The sequence below is a fragment of the Primulina huaijiensis genome, chromosome 1 (assembly GCF_012295235.1).
Source record: "Primulina huaijiensis isolate GDHJ02 chromosome 1, ASM1229523v2, whole genome shotgun sequence".
Taxonomy (NCBI): Eukaryota; Viridiplantae; Streptophyta; class Magnoliopsida; order Lamiales; family Gesneriaceae; genus Primulina; species Primulina huaijiensis.
In genome coordinates, this window is record NC_133306.1 from 9,537,383 (window position 1) to 9,556,026 (window position 18,644).

The window sequence follows — 18,644 nt, forward strand, 5'->3', positions numbered from 1 at the left end:
CAGACTATGTCTACTAAAATCTCCTATAATCAAGTACAAGACTAGCGCCTAGGCGTTGGCTGTGTGGCGCTGCGGTTCTTGGTGAGCGCTTAAGCGCCAACCACAAGCGTTGTGGTGCTACAAGAGCCGAAGCTCAAGCGCCAAGCGCCGCGGCGCTACCCACTACGACCAGAAACCCCAAACAACGTCGAAGCCGAACTCTATACCACGCTCAACTAGCCCGGACCAGGCTCGAACCAACCCTTCCTAGCCGACCTTTGGACCCTCCTGGACGGACCTAGCCGTGGTCCCTAGCCCCATGCACACTGTCAAGCCGGTTTCACCCGAACGCCACAAAACGAGCTCCAACCGATTCTACCCCTTTCGATCTACTCCTAGCCCGCAACCAGCTGTGCTTAAGCCACTCTAGACCTTGTCTCGGACTAAATGATCGCCCAGTGATAAAGGAGGTAGCCACCAGGGCTTGATCCATAGCCCTGAACAGCTCTTGCACCGCTGCACCTCACACAACACCCGATCGAGCCATCACATGCCCTATAACAAGGAAAACCCAATCGCACCATCACCAAATTAACTCCTGATCTGATCTTATCCTTCGAAGACCACTTGCTAGCCACGATTTGAGTCCTATAGCTCTCGATCCAGGTAGCCCCTTTTGAAACATGTCAGAAACGTGAGAAATAAAGGATGAAAATCTGATATATTCATGCAAAATCCTGTATAATTCTTTCGTGTCAATAGATATATATTATATCATGTAAATACCATTAAAATACATATTACGATGTGATCGATTAGAAAACAAGGGTTTAGGACGTGCCTTTACGTATATACGCTCGAAAATCTCAACAACAACGCGTAGAACGAATACCAGAGGGACTGGGAAGGCCTTGGCTGCTTTTTATCTCACAAAATCGAACAAAAGGCTGCTAAACCCGTGCATGACTTGCTGGACGGGTGTTGGGCGTCGAAATTATGAGGGAGGGTTAGGGTTTGAGGGTTTTAGAAGAATAAAATGAGTGTATATGGACCTAGGATTTACAAAGTTGAGGTGTAGTGGGTTTTGCCCAAAAATTTATTAAAACAAGTCCGTTATGCCCACTAACACTCTCGAAAAATATTCGTTTTGGTACGTTTTCAAAAATATTATCCGAACTCTAAAAAAGTCCTCCGATTTTCTAAAAATTGAATATCGGTTTAAAATATGGCTCGGTGCGTAAAAATACCTTAAAAGGCCTATTTTCGAAATTTCCATAAAAATCCATCATATAATAAATAATTAAAAATAATTATTTAATAAAAACATTTTTCTTTAACTGTCCTCAATCTCTGTTCCTCGTTCAAACGTGAAATACTGTTTAAATATCAATTAAATGCAATCTAATAATTCATGAAATAAAAGAACATATTCATGTCATAAACAAGCATTTAAAAATAATTAAATAAGTATTTTTAATAATACCTTAGATTTGCATGCAGTCGGATTACGTCGTTCGAATTCCTAGACCTTACAATATATCATTAATCATCTGATTTCATGAGACAAAAAATGTTTTAGTTCATTATGACTTCGTCGAGCATGTCTTCGCATCGAAAAAATTTGACATACAAGATGAAGAATCTTATATTACTATAGTAATGCGCACAAACGCAACTACAACATATTTAGGCGATGGATTATGTATCTCGACTTTCTGGGAAAAATAAATAAGATGAATTGATACGTATTCGATTCATATGGGTGATGTAATTGAAGACACAAAAGTATTACAAATTACATAAGGAAGTGTCTCTTTCAAAAATAAATAAATAAAGTAATGATTATGAAAAATGTGGATGAAAAATAGGCGGCTTATGAAGAAGTTGAACGGGTGGTGAGAGTGATGTATCGTTTGACCATTTGCTTTTTCGCTATACACAAAAGCCAATTTAACTTCTTCCTCATACATAATAATATTATATTATTATCATCGTGCATGGAATAATAATAATAATAATATGTCGTTAAATTTTAATAATTTTAAAAACAATAATATAATTTACATTGACAAAATCAACTTGCATTAATTAAATAAAATTAAAGTGCTATATTGTCTACTGCTTGGTTAAATATTTTATTTTTAAAATTTTGAAATTGACGCATTTAATTAAAGTGGTGGACCAAGCAAATCCATATGGAGCCGAGGCATACTTGACCAAGTTACATTATTGATTTGTCGTGTAAAATAATTAATTTAAAAAGTACATTTAAAAAGTAAACAATCATGTGTTTTGGGAAAACCCAAAAAAAAAAATTCCCAAAATGTAAAGCAAATAATTATAATTAACTTTTTTAAAAATAAAAATAAAAAAATAGAAAAAGGTAGCTGCAATGAAATGCTCCTAATGTCTGTAGGGAAGAATCCAATTCAAATTAAAATTCATCACTTGTAGGACATGAGAGTGACTTTGCGTCATCGCATTCGTTTGGGTACCAAATAATTATTAATGTCCAGTAATTTTGTGTCGATAAAATTTCATCAGACAATACTTAATTTTTACATTTAATTTCTAAATTGTGAGCAATAATTCTCATTCATAAAATGACTTGGACTGTTAGACGATTTCATGGCACTAATATTATCAGTTATAACTAACATACATAAAAAAACAGAGTATGAAAATATTTGATAATGTCGATACTCGAAAGACAAATGTTAAATAAAATATTTACAAAGTCTACTGACAGAATTTGTAAAATAAATATTTGTTTACTTAATTTTTTTTCCTCGTATTTTTGTGATGTAATGATAAAAAATTGTTTCTAAAAGCGAGAAGACGTGAGTCTAGGGGTGGTATATCGTACCGTACCGTATCGAAAATTACGGTATAAGAAAATTCATATCGATAACGTACCGAAAATTTTGGTTCATATAACTAGCATACCGATTATACCGAAATTGTACGATATATCGAGATTTCGGTACGTTATCGGTATATACCGTTTTATACCGAAAAAACCTTACATTTTAAAATTTTTATAAATTTATTATTTTAAAATATTATATATTTTAAAAATTTTTTCGATATTTCAGTATTCCAATATATACAGAAATTTTCAAATTACATACCGTTACCGTATCGAAAAATTTGGTATTGTTACCGTACCGTACCGAAATTTTCGGTATACCGAAATTTCGATAAATTCGATATTTTTTTGGTACGGTAATCTCGGTATACCGAAAATTCGGTATTTTTTCTCACCCCTAAACGTGAGTTTGAATTCACCTTAAAATAAAGTCTCCACTATATTATAATGTACCAATTTAAATATATTATTTTTAATTATATTAAAATGGTGATGTTGTCCAAATTGAATCTGTATAAGTAGTGCACTATACTCGCATCACAACACAAACGATGGAGGTGCGTCACGTAACCAAAAATTTTGTTTGGTAACTACTTTAGATTAAAAGCAGTATAATTTAAATTAATTTATTCCGGAAGTGGAAATATATATTATAATTATTTAATTTGGATTACTATAATTTATTTATATAAAAGAATTATGACACGCGCGAAAAATTAAAATATGTTTGCACGATTCTTGCCAATTTATTAGACTTAGAGAGTGTGAGTGATCTTATAATTTTTTCAACTAACATTATTTTATTTTTTTTAATTAAAAAATAGTATTATTCTCATCGTTTTGTATGTTCTAAATACTAATATTAACGGCTTCAAATATAATTTTTACTTTTGTTTTTAACTTTTTACCCATCTAAGAAATATATTTGATTATACTAAATTCTAAGACAAGACTATACGATATAAAATTTATACTCCCAATATAAAATCAGAAAACAAATACCCAGACAAAAACTTTATAGTCATGTTGTGAGCGTCACTTTATAGAATATTGTTAGAAAAATAAGTTTTGTATCTATTTAAAATCGATAAAATAATTCGAACGATTTACGTGACGAACGAAATTATTTCGTGATTATCAATTATGATGAATAAGAAATTAATTAAGTTCGAACTTTATCTAGTAAAAAAATTGAATCGAAAGAATTTTATATATATATTATTAAAAAAAATACAATCACACGGCAATTGGTGACGTCTCTTCAATTGAGGCGCCACTTTAGCGACTTGGCCGAATTGAACAATTGATTCAAGTGATATTGTGCATCATTTTATTAAGATATTTCTTTTGATTGAAGATTTTTCATCTTCTATAAATAAGAATCCATTCATTTTCATTACACACACAATTTTCTCTTCTTCTCCTTTCTCTTTAAGTTTAGTTTTATATACGAATTTTTAAGAATTAACGCTTAAAATTCAAATTTTTGACAACAAAAGATGTTATTCTACTTGATCACCTTAGTTTTGGTGAAATTCCTCAAAGAAGATCCATCTACTGTTGATGAAGTAAAACAAGACACTCAAAAGAGGGAAGCCATTGAAGCATGGAATCATAGCGACTTCCTATGCAAAAATTATATCTTAAATGGACTAAATAATGCACTTTACAATGTGTATTATCAAGTGAAAGCGGCAAAATAATTATGGGAGTCACTTGACAAAAAGTATAGATCCGAGGATGCCGGCTTGAAGAAATTCCTTGCCAAACGATTTTTGGATTTCAAGATGATTGAATTCAAATCGATTATGGCCCAAGTGCAAGACTTACAAATAATTCTGCAAGAAATTCATTCGGAAGGAATGACCCTTAGTGATTCATTCCAAGTGGCGGCCATGATTGGAAAGTTGCATCTTATGTTGAAAGATTTTAAGAATTATCATAAACGCAAAGAGATGAATCTTGAAGACTTGATTGTGTGCCTAGGAATTAGGAGGACAATAGGGCATCCGAAAGGGAAGGTCGAAAAGAGCAATTTTGAGGCGAGGAAAATTGGGTGGAACAAAACACTAGCAAGAAGAGAAAGCACCGAGGAAATGGTCCAAAGAAAATAAAGGCAAAAATTTTTAATGGAAAATGTTATAATTGTGGCAAGCTTAATCATTTGGCATGAGAATGCCGAGAAAAGAAAAGTAATCAAAAGAAGTCAAAGGACCAAGTAAACATCACCGATGAAAAGAAATTGTCAAATGACATGACGGATCTCATGCTTTCCGCTGTTGTGTTTGAATCCAATTTAGTGAACAATCCAAAAGAATGGTTCATCATTACCGGAGCAAAAAGGAATGTTTGCGTCGAAAAAGAAATGTTCTCTACCTATATCCGATTAGTCGACGACAACTCTTCATGGGTAATTCTACTACGTCAAAAATCGTGGGACTTGGAAAGGTCGTGCTCAAGATGACATCCGGCAGGGAATTAACTCTTATTGATGTGCTACATGTTCCAGACATTCGAAAGAATCTTGTGTCGGGATCAGCACTTGCCAATAAATGCGTTCAGCACTTTAGCCATATCTGCCCCGTTGCCATCCCTAATCAAAAAGTTTCCAAAAAATGTGTCGGACGACATAAATGGGAATACATGGAAAATTTCCAAGGGTTATTCCTCTTGGCCTGTTCCAGATTATCGACAAGCAATGGAATCAGTGACTGAATCAGAAGGCTTCGATAGCTCAGGTCAAGTTGCTGGGGAGTTGACTTCATCATAGGAGTCTTCTACTCCAAAAAGAAGTTGGTTTGAAAGGAAGGACACATGACTAAGGAAGTTGACAGATGATCCGTGATTGATGATCGTTGAAGCTGTCCATAACCACTCGGAATAATTTTGAGGAATAACAAAACGAGTGATCAGAAGAAAGCTCTCTCAAAAAAAACCATCAACAAACAACTTTACAACAAAAAACTTCTGCAAATTTCATTAATTCAAGTTCATCCTAGTTCGTTTAGTGATAAAAGATGGTAAACTCAATTCATAATAGCGCAATTAATTTTGACGTTGTTCATGGATTTCTTTTCTGCAATTTCCATCAAATTTCTCATTTAATTTCTTAGTTTTGTTGCTTATCTATTGAGTTAGAACTAACAATCAAATCATGATCCATGCCGCTTGATTGTAGAAGTTAGGTTATTTAAAACTTTGCACAATTTCGTGTCTTGTACGCTCACAATTTTTCTGTGCAAATACTATGAATTTAAAATTTGATATATTATTTCATAGTTAACGATAAAACTATAACAAATTCACATCCTCAAATGCAACCAGAAAGCAAACTAAACAAAACCAAAAGCTTTCATAGTTGTGAGTCTTGTGATTTGTTCAAATATTTTTTCACACCATATGTAAGGAAACGCAGAAGGGAAATCTTCTTGCCGTTTAAACTAAAAACTACAGCACAACTTTCAGCGCACACACACACACACACACACACACACACACACACATATATATATATATATATAAATATATATATTTGATCAAATAACTTATATTATTTTGTTACGTTGAAGTTTTACATTTAGCCAGGATATATTTATAGATAAACTTTATAATAACTTATATTATTTTGTTACGTTGAAGTTTTACATTTAGCCAGGTATATATGTATAGATAAACTTTATAATATTTTAATAGAAGGTGGTAGAATAAATTATAGTCTAGAAATTAAAAATTCAATGGAATATTGTCCCAAGTTTTTGTATGCCACTATATCGTCTTTGCAAAGGCAACGTGGACCATCTTAATCAGACCACAAGTGCAGGCATCTCCGTACAATTAGATAGATTCAAGGCACCGTTTAACAAAATAGTATTTATTATTACAAAACAATTATTGATTTAAGTTTCTATGCTTGTGTTCAAAATATTGAACCATTTTTAACATCGAATAATATAATATAAACTTGGATTTAGGAATAAAATATAGGGTAGTTTAGTTCGATGATAAAATATTACAAAATATAGAAATATATTAAATTAATATATAATAACTTATAAATTACACAATTTAATAAAAAAAATCTTTTTAGATGACACTCTACTTGAATTTATAACATAACATAAAATTTGACAAATACCATCCTCTAATATTTTCAAAAGTTATTGTTGAATCATTATGATACTTTTGAAAATCGTGATTCAAAAAATAGTTATTTATTTTATGTATTTTTTAAACTATTAACATTTGATTTTTTTTTACCTCAATATTCAAATTTATTTTGTGAGATTTGTTCCTCAATATAAATTTTTAAAAAAAAATTGTTAAGATATGTTAAAATGGGTGTAATTAGGCACTTCCACTGCGAGGGAGAAAAAATAAATAAAAAAAAAACCTCCATTAATTTGCAATTGCAAGAAAGATCTCGTCTTCTTTCTATCCACTTCTCCGCCTATATAAATCCGATTTCTATTCTAACTTCTTCAGCCTGTCATTTCTATGTCCACGAATCCTATTCGATACCCATCTTTGCTGCATCAGCCCTTATTCAAGCCTACGAAGCTCTCCGCTCAAACCATGGCCACTTGTCTCCGCTCTTCCAGAACGGAAACTCCGCAGACTAATCCCAAGATTGATGATCGTGATTTCAATAATTATGTAAAATACTGCAGACCCAATTTCACTGATCTTGTTTCTTGTGTGCCCATTCCAGGAAAAACGTCGAATATCCTCCGCACGAGCACACACACTGTTTTAGAAGAAGCTAACGTCGACCCTGATGCCAAGATTGGTGATTTATGGCTACGGATGAAGGACGAAGCTAGGTCAGATGTTGAGCAGGAGCCCATTCTGTCAAATTGGTATTTTTGTTCAATTTTGTACCATGAATCCATGGAGAGTGCCCTAGCGAATCATCTTTCTATGAAATTGAGCGATTCTAGTTTGCCTAGCGGTACCCTTTATGATCTTTTCCTGGGTGTTCTCTTGGGGGATCAAGAAATTGTGAGAGCAGCTCATGATGATTTGAAGGCAGTTAAGCAAAGGGACCCGGCTTGTATCAGCTACGTTCATTGCTTCTTGAATTTCAAAGGATTCTTGGCATGCCAGGCTCACAGGATAGCGCATAATTTATGGTCTGAGGGGAGGAAAATCTTGGCCCTGTTGATACAAAATAGAGTGTCCGAAGTTTTTGCAGTGGATATTCATCCAGGAGCCAAGATTGGTAGAGGAATTTTACTCGATCATGCGACAGGTGTTGTGATTGGAGAAACCGCAGTAATTGGGGATAATGTATCAATCTTGCATAATGTGACATTAGGTGGCACTGGGAAGGCCTCTGGTGATCGGCACCCGAAGATTGGCGATGGTGTTTTAATTGGTGCAGGGACTTGTGTTTTGGGAAATGTTAAAATTGAAGACGGGGCTAAGATTGGTGCAGGATCTGTGGTGTTGAAGCAAGTGCCTGCTAGAACTACTGCTGTAGGAAATCCTGCTAGATTGATTGGTGGAAAGGAGAATCCGATTAAGCTAGATAAAATACCTAGCTTGACAATGGACCACACATCACATATATCTGAGTGGTCTGACTATGTTATTTAGAGCGACTACATTTGTATCTGTCTTATTTAGACTGTAGAACCGTGAGGTGATTTCTTTATGCTTTAAAGAGATAACTTGAGTGTTCCTATTAACATAGATTTATCCGGGTATCTAAGCTGTTAAATTGCTCAAAATGAGCCAAAATCGGGCTTGTTAGTTCTGTATTGTGGTAACTGGAGCAACTGATCATATTTTGAAGAAATAGAAACTCCGGCTATTTACAGGCTTTATGCACTTGTTATTGTCTTATCAAATATTTCTTACCATGGTTTGCTGTCGCTGAACTGTTTAGATACAACTAGAAATTAATGCTTCAGTTTTCTTTTGAGCCTGCTTCGTGAACGAACATGTTTCGGAGAATATTAAACAAAGTACTACTGACATGACTGCGTTTGTGCAAAACCTGTTAAGAGCAAATGCAAACTTGGTTTCGGATAATTTATGAATCCATCATTTCTAAAATTGACAAGATGGGGAACAGGATTGATGAGTTGGAACAGAGCATCAATGATCTTAGAACCGAGATGGGTCAAGAAGGTTCCCCGTCTCCTTCAGCTTCACTAAAGGTTAAAGAATAACCCAAGTCCATTGATGATATTTAATAAAATTAGCCACTAGATTTCACAAGTTTTGTTGGATGTTACTTCTGCTTGCTTATGGTTTTAACCATAGGAGCTGTTGTATTTCCGTTCTCTGTATCCGTTTTCAAATCTCATAGACATGCTATGGATGGCCTTAAGCCACTTTCTGAGCACAGATTTGTGGAGGATGTAAAATTTTCTGATGTGTGTGTGTATCCTGCGAAACTATTGCCGGATGATATATTTTTCTTATTTATGTTAGATAAAAAAAAGCTTGTTTCTTGAATCTTGTTTATATTCGTTTGATAGTTTCTCCGGTTAAGGTATTGTTGATTATACATGAACAGTTAGTTACTCTTGATATATCTACCATTGAACCAAATTATTTATTTTTGGATCTCCGTGAAAATACAGAACAGAATTGTCAGCATTAAAAAATATCTCCACCGCCTCGGAGGTTATCACTTTGAAGCTTGTCTACGTTCATTGCGTCCTCTTTTTAGACTTTTCAACGGCCGGACTTGTCATTGTTTATGGGCAAACGGGACTTGGGAGCAGGGTCTGGTGTTTTGGTTGGTTTTGTGTTAGTTATTGGTTCTGGTGTGCTTGGATTATGCTTTAGGTGGATGGTCGTGATGAAGATCGATGGGTAACTTTGGTTTGTTTGGGTTGAGTTGGTTTTGGCAATATATGTTTTGTTGGTCTGGTTTCAATTTTTTTTCAGAGACTACCTTTGTGCTGTGTAATCAATATTTTTCCTTCACATAGATGTTTCTTAATGTCTTCTTCACATGTTGCATGAATCTGCTAAGCAAGGAATTAGTAGAATTTTTGCATCCTCTGTTCTCTGTACGTCCACTTATCGCTTCCTTTTTGCAGGGACAAGGAGATTGGATATAGCCATAAAAAGATTGCTTGGTATAAACAACTCATTTCTTGGTCTTCGACCCTCCTCAGTCACTACGACCCAGACAATCCCCAACTGGGTGAATGAAAAAAAAGTCTGAGATTTTATGAGAAGCTTATTTGCAAAATCCAAGGACGATAACTTAACAAGCTAGCTTGCTAAAAAAAGACTGAACGCTTTTGAGTTATTGGCTCGTCCAACCCGTCAGCGTTAATGAGTCGTTCGTTCAGCTGTCCAAAAAGTGAATAGAGTGAGTAAGGCTAACTCAACTGCAGCACCTTCTTTGACAACAGTGAAGCTCTCTTCTAGGCGTGTTTCATTAATATCTTTTGCTGATGGTTGCAGTAGTAGTAATTGCGAGCATCTCTCCTCTTCGACATTGGAGTTAGTGGAACTTGCAAAAAGAGGGTGCATTTTGAAGCAAAAAGAGGAGTCTGTTCAGCGTCCGACCGCATATGAACTTCGAAAACTTCAGATGTTTGCGGGTGGATAGTTTCGAATGCGACTTGTAAGGTTTGTTCCTATGCATGCGTTGTTACGTATCAACGATGAACATGAAGTTTATAGACAAGAGGAAATTTCCTCTAAATGGATCAAATAAATCTTCTAGAACAAATTTGTAAATAACTTTTTTAATGTTATATGAATAAAAACACAAATAAGTAATTGTAATGAATCTTATGTGCAGGATTTTACTGATTATCTTAATAACTTTTTTTTATTCAAATTGGTTATATCAGTGTAATTATACATGAATATTTTCAAATATGGCAAAAACTTGTGTGAGACGGTCTCACATGAGACCCACTCTTCAAATATCACTAAGAGAGTCAATTCAGTTTTTTTCATCTATTCTATTCAAGGAACAAAGTAGTAATAGTAATAAAAAAAAATGTCCAATTTCTCCACATATTTTTACAAATTGTACTGCAGTTTTTTTTTTTTTTAATTTTATTAAACTCCCTTCACTTCCAATTTCACATTTTGTTTTTATTTTTTTAGTCTTATTTCTTTGTCCTGATTTTGAAAATATTGGAATACACAAAAAATTCAATCGGGAATTTTGAAATTTTTTTGTCTAATTTATGTGTAACATCTTTGTATACATACGCATAGTGTGTGCCACTATTACTAGTTCTAATAAAAAATTAAAGTAAAAAGATATAAATTAATGGGAGATTATGATACGAGGATGGAAATGGAGAAATGTGACTGAAGGATTATGCTGGAATAACAGAAGCGAGCAAATGAGGGTGGAATTGTAAACAGGTGGAGAAGTTTAGTTACAAACTAGTGCATCGATGCACGCGTGTTTCTACAATATTTTTATAAGTCATTTGGTTTATTTAAGTGGTGATCAAAACGCTACATTGTAATTTTAATATATAAATTAAAAAAATAAATAGGAAAAAGAAAAGGAAAAAAATCAAAGTAGGAATCGAACCTACAACTTGATACTTAGGAAAGCAAGACTCAGATGCTACATGTGGTTTGCATTAAAATTTTTAACACTTTATATATATATATATATATATATTTATTAAAACAGACATGACATCAAAAGTTAGTTACTCTAAGGATCTCATATTTAATAATATAATATAATATATATACTTTTAAAAAAAATAGAAAAGCAATTGAAAAAGGAGGATAGCGTTCTCTCTTTCTTTCTTTAAGAGTAACTCCAATCTTAATATCATACTGGTGTTAATTTTTGCTCCAATCCAGCAATACAATCGACCTGGATTTGAGCAACTCCATATCCCACTCTACAAGTGATGTAGCACTGTTGCTGCGCCACATGCATTATTTTTTTCTAGTTTTTTTTTAAGTTTTTTAATAAATTAGTTTAATTGTTTAATATTTCAATTAAATAATAAATTTTATAGATCTTATTTTTAATTTTTTTAAAATGAATATTAAATTAATTTTTTAAAAAAAATTTGAAATATTAATTACAAAGATATTTTAATACTTTGATTTGAAATTAATTAAGTATGAAAATATAAATTTAAAAAACAAACAAATTAAATTACTAGTGCGTTAAAATTGTACAAATTATGAACAACAAACATTACGAAACAACAAATAACAAATACAACAATTAACAAATAATAAAATTACAAAACATAAAAAACAAATTACGTAAACTTATATTTTTAGTAATAAGATAAACCAAACATTGATAATCCAATATCTCCAAAATAAGATCTAAAGTTGTCATTATCTCGAAGTTCAATTTTACTTTTTTTTTTTTGCAAAAAATTTTATTGTTGAGTTTTAGTGTACTTATGCAGAGTTGGATCAGTAATTTTGCTCAAATATTTCTTTCATCTATTTTTCTTTCCTTTTCTTCAAGTCTAATTTTTTGAATGTCGTAGTTTTGTTATCTTTCGGCAGTTCCGTGTTTCAAAACATTCAAAAGCTCGCGATGTTGTTCTTCTATACAATGTTGACTTTGAGAAATATCTTCATCTATTTTCTTCTTTAATTTGACTTTTTTCACTTCAATTGGTCTTCCGAAAGTTTTGTTTTTTTTGGTAGTTCCTTTTATTACCAATGATTTATTTATTTTAATAGAATGATATTTTTATTAAAAAATTTCTATAGATCAAATAATTTTTTTATACGAAATAATTAATTCAAATTCTAATCTATAAATTATAAGATTTAATTATCATTGTATTGTCAAACTATAAATAGTTATTAGAAAACAAAAATATTAATGTTGAAATAAAAATAATATTCTGAGAATATTCTATTTTAGTGCAATGGGTTGGAGATGATTTTGGTATAACACTAATGTAACACAAAATATAATATAGAATATGGTACAATGGATTGGAGATGATTTTGGTATAACACTAATGTAACGTAAAATATAGTGTAGAATATGGTGCAATTGATTGGAGATGGTGTAAAGACATTGAACAAAACTTTTTCAAACCGTTCTCTACACTCATAATCTATTTTGGAGAATTAGAGTAGCAACGGAGAATCAAAATGGAGAACTACATTATTTATGAAAATGCTATTCACCAAAATTGTTGCATGAATATTTTTATGATTTTTTTGGGGTCAATTTCATATATATTTTTGTTCTTTTCAATCCTTTTATTTTATTTTTAGGGTGTTTTGTCCCATTTTAATTGGTTAGTGTTTTCTAGTAATTTGATGACAAAATAAACGTAGATTGAAATACATGTTTAATTGAGTTCTGTTTATTATTAAATTACGTAATTATTTAATTTTTTCATATTTAACATGAGAAAGAAATAGAAAAATAGAGAAATTGAAAAAATTTAAATAATATAAATTTTTTTAAAAAAATTTGAAATAGAGAATTCAAATCTCTTCTTTGGAGCATAGAGAATAGAAAAATGAAGATTTGGGTTGAGATACCTTAATGTTTCCTTTTCCCATTTTTCTGTCGAGTTAGCTTTCGCTTGCGGGGAGGAAATCCATCCCTAACAAGCTGTTCCTAACAGATTATATATGAATTTGGATGACAAAAATCATAATAATTAAATATATCAGTGAATATACATAGAATCTTAGAAGTTCCTCGTAATTTCTGGATCGTTACTTTTTGTTTTCTAGCAAACTTAATTAATTTAAAATATTATATTTCAAAAAAAAATAAACAAGTCAAAAATAAAATATTTTATCATTTTCTAAAAATTGTAGTATATTCTAAAATTAAAACAACACAAAAACTAATATGAGATCGTCTCACAGTTCAACTTTATGAGACGAATCTATTATCTGATTCGATCTATAAAAAAATATTATTCTAAATATGAATTTATCCGATTTGTCTAATGATTATAATGCATGAAACTGTCTAATAAGAAATTTCTTCAGTTGAGAAGGTCAGATATAACTACAATATTTTCGACTATTTCTGATATCCCATGGATGGGCCCACTACCTCTGGCTCATCCCCAGCCCAAATGGAAGACAGGTCCACCAAGGGCCCAGGTATTCTCCTATAAATACAGGTTTGAGCGTTCGGTTGATTCATTCATTATATTGTTTTCAGCAGCACCCTTAGCTGCTCCCCCCATATATCCTCAGTATCTGACTTGAGCGTCGGAAGGACTACGCCAGGACACCCTCCTGGCCCCCTTCTAACGATCTTATTTGTGATTTCAGGCTCAGGGTAATTTCAAAATCTGCGTCTGGACTAGTGACACTTACTGGAAGCGGACCCTAAATTTTCCATGAGTATCACTTGGCGCCGTCTGTGGGAAATTTTGTGCTGAGACGTAGAGATGGTAGGCAGAGGAGGAAACAGGAGAACTAACTCGGCATCGTCGCGTCCTCAGATGGGGCGTGAACAATCCCATGCTGAGACGAGACAGGAACAACCGTGTCTTGAGACGCAGCGAGAAGAACCTCGTCAGGAGGCAAGAGTTGAACCACCTCGTCACGAGACAAGGGCCGAGCTACCCCGTCCTAATGAAAATATGGCGAACTTAATCTTGGAGCAATTGGGCCAGTTTATTACCCGGACAAGGGACGAGGCCATGAAAAGAAACCAAATATCTATGTTCGCTGAAGAACAAGCCACTCGCTAAGAGCGAGAAGAAACTGCTGAAGGCCATCAGAGTAGAGTTGAAAAGACGCAGCCTCTCCCAAGTGGGGAAAATATTGAGATGGGAGAGATGTGGAATGAAATACGGATGCTGAGGCAGCAATTGGGAAGTAGAGCGCCGACACCCAAAAGAGGAAGTCCTTTTTCGCTTGCCATTCTGGAGGAAGGACATCCCTCGAGTTTCCGACAATCAAATGTTGGAGAATACGATGGACATACCGACCCAGAAGAATATTTGGGGAGATTTGAGAACGCGGCTCTGTTGCATCAGTATGCAGATGGAGTGAAGTGCAGGATGTTTTTGGGCACGTTGGTGAGGTCAGCCCAGCAGTGGTTTAACACCTTGCAGCCCAACTCCATACGTTCTTTTGAGGACTTCTCAGCTGCCTTCTTGCACCGATTCGCTAGCAGCAAGAGGCACCAGAAAAATTATTTGAGCCTATTCGTGATCAAACAACTAGAGTCTGAGACTTTTCGAGAATTTGTCCAGCGTTCTAACAATGTAACGCTGGAGATACCAGCGGCTACCCCGGACATCATGATCAGTGCCTTCACCCAAGGCCTGAGAGGAGCAGAGTGCAGGAGAAAAATTAAATTTTCCTATTGAGGCATCACCTAGTAGAGGAGCAGAGGGCATGAGAAAAATTTCATTTTCCTGCTAAGGCATCGCCTAGTAGAGGAGCAGAGTGCAGGAGAAAATTTTCATTTTCCTACTGAGGCATCGCCTAGTAGAGGAGCAGCGTGCAGGAGAAAAATTTTAAATTTCATACTAAGGCATCGCCTAGTAGAGGAGCAGAGAACAGGAGAAATTTTATTTTCTTACTAAGGCATCGCCTAGTAGAGGAGCAGAGTGCAGGAGAAAAATTAAATTTTCCTAGTAAGACATCGCCTAGTAGAGGAGCAGAGTGCAGGAAAAAAATTAAATTTTCCTACTAAGGCATCGCTTAGTAGAGGAGCAGAAAGCAGGAGAAAAATTTTATTTTCCTACTAAGGCATCGCCTAGTAGAGGAGCAGAGTGCAGGAGTAAAATTAAATTTTCCTACTAAGGCATCGCCTAGTAGAGGAGCAGAAAGCAGGAGAAAAATTTTATTTTCCTACTAAGGCATCGACTAGTAGAGGAGCAGAGTGCAGGAGAAAAATTAAAATTTCCTACTAAGGAATCGCCTAGTAGAGGAGCAGAGGGCATGAGAAAAATTAAATTTTCCTACTAAGCCATCAACTAGTAGAGGAGCAGAGGGCATGAGAAAAAATTTATTTTCCTACTAAGCCATCGCTTAGTAGAGGAGCAGAGTGCAGGAGAAAAATTTTATTTTCCTACTAAGGTATCTCCTAGTAGAGGAGCAGAGAGCAGGAGAAAAATTTTATTTCCTACTACGGCATCGCCTAGTAGAGGAGCATAGTACAGGAGAAAAATTAAATTTTCATACTAAGACATCGCCTATTAGAGGAGCAAAGGGCAGGAGGAAAATTAAATCTTCCTACTAAGGATGTACCTAGTAGAGGAGTAGATTTGGGAAGAAGAGAAAAAATTTTTATTTTCCTGCTGAGGTATCAAATAGCAGAGGAGTTAGAGGGTGGGGGTGTTGAATCTTTTTTACCTGCTAAGGTATCACCTAGCAGAGGAGTTGGAGGGTAGGGATGTTGAATTGCTAAAGTATCACCTAGCAGAGGAGTTAGAGAGTGGTGGTGTTGAATCTCTTTTTCCTACTAAGGTATCACCTACCAGAGGAGTTAGAGGGTAGGGATTTTGAGTTTTTATTTTCCTGCTAAGGTATCACCTAGCAGAAGAGTTAGATGGTGGGGATGTTGAATTTTTATTTTCTTGCTAAGGTGTCACCTAGCAGAGGAGTTAGAAGGTGTGAGTGTTGAATTTTCAATTTCCTGCTAAGGTATCACCTAGCAGAGGAGTTCGTACCCTGTCGATTTTATTCACCCTAGTGGTTTAAAGGCATCAGAGGTAAATTCAGAAGAAGTAGTGAATGCAAACGCAAAATACTCAATACGACAGAAAACGAGTTCGTGCATGCCAAAAGTGCGCAAAAGGAAATAACAAAATGTAAACATCGCAAAAGTTGCATAGTACTACAGAAAGTAAAGCAGTGCAGAAAATAACAGAATATGGCCCGAAGGCATACAATGTCTGCGTAAATGAAAAATAACATAAGTAAAAGAGCTCGGTCTAAGAATCGGGGCGGGGGGGGGGGTGGAGACTCTCTACAAAACTCTCAATGTCTATGAAGTCAGTAGGGGCGCCTGGCGGAGGATAGCCCTGAGCCTTGAAGAGGCCAATTGCACCCTCGAAACCCACCTACAGGAAATGATAAGCTTTAGGGGCGCAGATATCGTTGAACTGCTCGGACTTGAGGAATTCTTCCTTGAAGGCAGAGGCTTCGGAAGCATGTAGCGCTTTGGCGTCCTTGAGTTCTCTACGGAGTTGTGCTGCTTCAGCTCGAGCATTCTTTGACTCTTCCTTTAGCTTCTGGTTCTCCTTCGCGTAGTCCTCTGTCAGTCGCTGAAGCTCCTGTTTCTCCTTCAGAATCTCGTCACCTCGAGCTTGGGACTCCGAAAGCTTCTTAGCATGCGTCACTTTCATCTCGTCAATAGTAGCCTGGAGCTGTTCACGAAGAGCCTTGCCCTCCCGTAACTCTTGACAGGCGCTGGATCGAGTGTCGTTAGCATGCTCCACCAACTCCCCTACGTACATCAAGCCCTGGATAAGCAAACAAGAGTGAAAAGACGATAAGAAAATTATACATGTATTGGACATCAATCAAGAAACTAGAGGGAGAAATATACCTCAGTGATACTGCTGCATGTCCGGCGAGTGAGTTCAGACCACCCCAGTGAACTCAGGAACGCTGCATCTGCGTCGGAAGGAAGCTGATACATTATCTTCTGAGCTAGATGAGTAGGATCCCGTCCCACGATGGCCGAATCTGGGGTGTATAGAGGATGTACCGCCGATTCAGTGGGAGGCCCCTCATCTGACCCGGACCCTTCTGGAGAAGAGATCGATACAACTGAGATCTCATAAATCTTACACTTACCATGCTGTGAGACTGACGGGCTAGGATCAGTGGATGCCTTCTTCTTACCAGATGGAGGTGGGGACTTGGCTCGAGGAGGCGGAGAGAAGGCTCTCTTTGGGGCGGATGAGGATGAGCATGCTTTCTTCTTCACAGCATTAGGGGAGCCAGCAGGTCTCTTCGCAGTAGTAGAGCAAGAACTTGTTTTCTTCTTATCAGCAGCATAACAGTCTCCCTTTGTGCCCATAGTGACTGCTGGAACGACTGACTTCCGGGGAGCGGATGATGAACTCCTAGCCTTCTTTTTCGCAATCTCGCGAAGGAATGCATCATTCATGACTCTAACACCTGCAAATAAAAACAGTGAATCGAATGAGAATATTGTCAAAGAACTCAATAAGCAAAACAGAGACAGAAAGGGTGAAGAGATGAGAATATCTACCAGCGTCCTCCTTTAGCTTAATTTTCGTGGGACTTAACCCAGCATGACACATGAGATCTTTAGATGGAAGTTGGGGAATGCTAAAGATCGGTCTCCTAATGCACTCATTATCTCTAGATACTCCTTATCCTTCTTGTAACCCTTGAAAAGTTCAGGCTTGGTGAAAGTAGGGTACCAATCGGTATAACAAGTCAATTCTTTAGGTGGCTGGATATAGAAGAAGTATTTTTCCAGTCCTTAACATGACTAGGAGCCCCCTCGAAAAGCTTTTGGCTAGATGATGAGGTCACATAAAAAGGTGCTTCTTTGGATCTGGACAGAACTAAGAAGTAGGAGAAAGTGGTGCAATTCAAAGGGAGGTCTAGGGCTCGGAATAACACAGCGAAACAGCTTATCAAGCGGAGAGCATTGGGAGTGAGCAGACTCAGATGCACCTGATAGTACTTGCTCAATTCTTGGAAGAAATCGCACAAGAGAAAGCGAAGACCGACGTCAAGGTTGTGCTGAAAGAAGGTATAAAGCCCTTAGGGGCTAGATAGTGTAAGAATCGATCGTTCATTTCATTTATTATGAATTACGGTATTTTATGGTAATGATTTATGGCTTTACATTATGATAAGAATGGTAATGAATGTTATATAATGGAAT

At 35.5% G+C, this 18,644-nt stretch overlaps 2 protein-coding genes across 2 annotated transcripts; one reads left to right on the plus strand and one right to left on the minus strand.

The window, feature by feature from the left end:
- Nucleotides 1–7,292: 7,292 nt before the first annotated feature.
- On the plus strand, nucleotides 7,293–10,087 carry LOC140981391 (serine acetyltransferase 1, chloroplastic-like). Its single transcript, XM_073447782.1, has 2 exons — nucleotides 7,293–9,009; nucleotides 9,904–10,087. Exon 1 carries the CDS (start codon nucleotides 7,343–7,345, stop codon nucleotides 8,441–8,443), a length of 1,101 nt encoding a protein of 366 aa, XP_073303883.1. The 5' UTR covers nucleotides 7,293–7,342; the 3' UTR covers nucleotides 8,444–9,009; nucleotides 9,904–10,087.
- Nucleotides 10,088–16,190: 6,103 nt separating this feature from the next.
- LOC140990630 (uncharacterized) lies at nucleotides 16,191–18,036 on the minus strand. The gene is made up of 3 exons (XM_073460455.1): nucleotides 17,325–18,036; nucleotides 16,740–17,238; nucleotides 16,191–16,707 (listed from the first exon to the last, which is right to left on the minus strand). The coding sequence occupies exons 1-2, from the start codon at nucleotides 17,889–17,891 to the stop codon at nucleotides 16,837–16,839; spliced, it is 969 nt and encodes a 322-aa protein (XP_073316556.1). The 5' UTR covers nucleotides 17,892–18,036; the 3' UTR covers nucleotides 16,191–16,707; nucleotides 16,740–16,836.
- Between the last annotated feature and the right edge of the window lie 608 nt (nucleotides 18,037–18,644).

Excerpts from the sequence above, each read along its gene's own strand:
- LOC140990630 (XM_073460455.1), bottom strand. The coding sequence starts at position 17,891 with ATGAATGATGCATTCCTTCGCGAGATTGCGAAAAAGAAGGCTAGGAGT. Across the intron at positions 17,239-17,324 it reads CATGCAGCAGTATCACTGAG|GGCTTGATGTACGTAGGGGA; the intron begins GTATATTTCTCC and ends TTGCTTATCCAG.
- LOC140981391 (XM_073447782.1), top strand. The coding sequence starts at position 7,343 with ATGTCCACGAATCCTATTCGATACCCATCTTTGCTGCATCAGCCCTTA.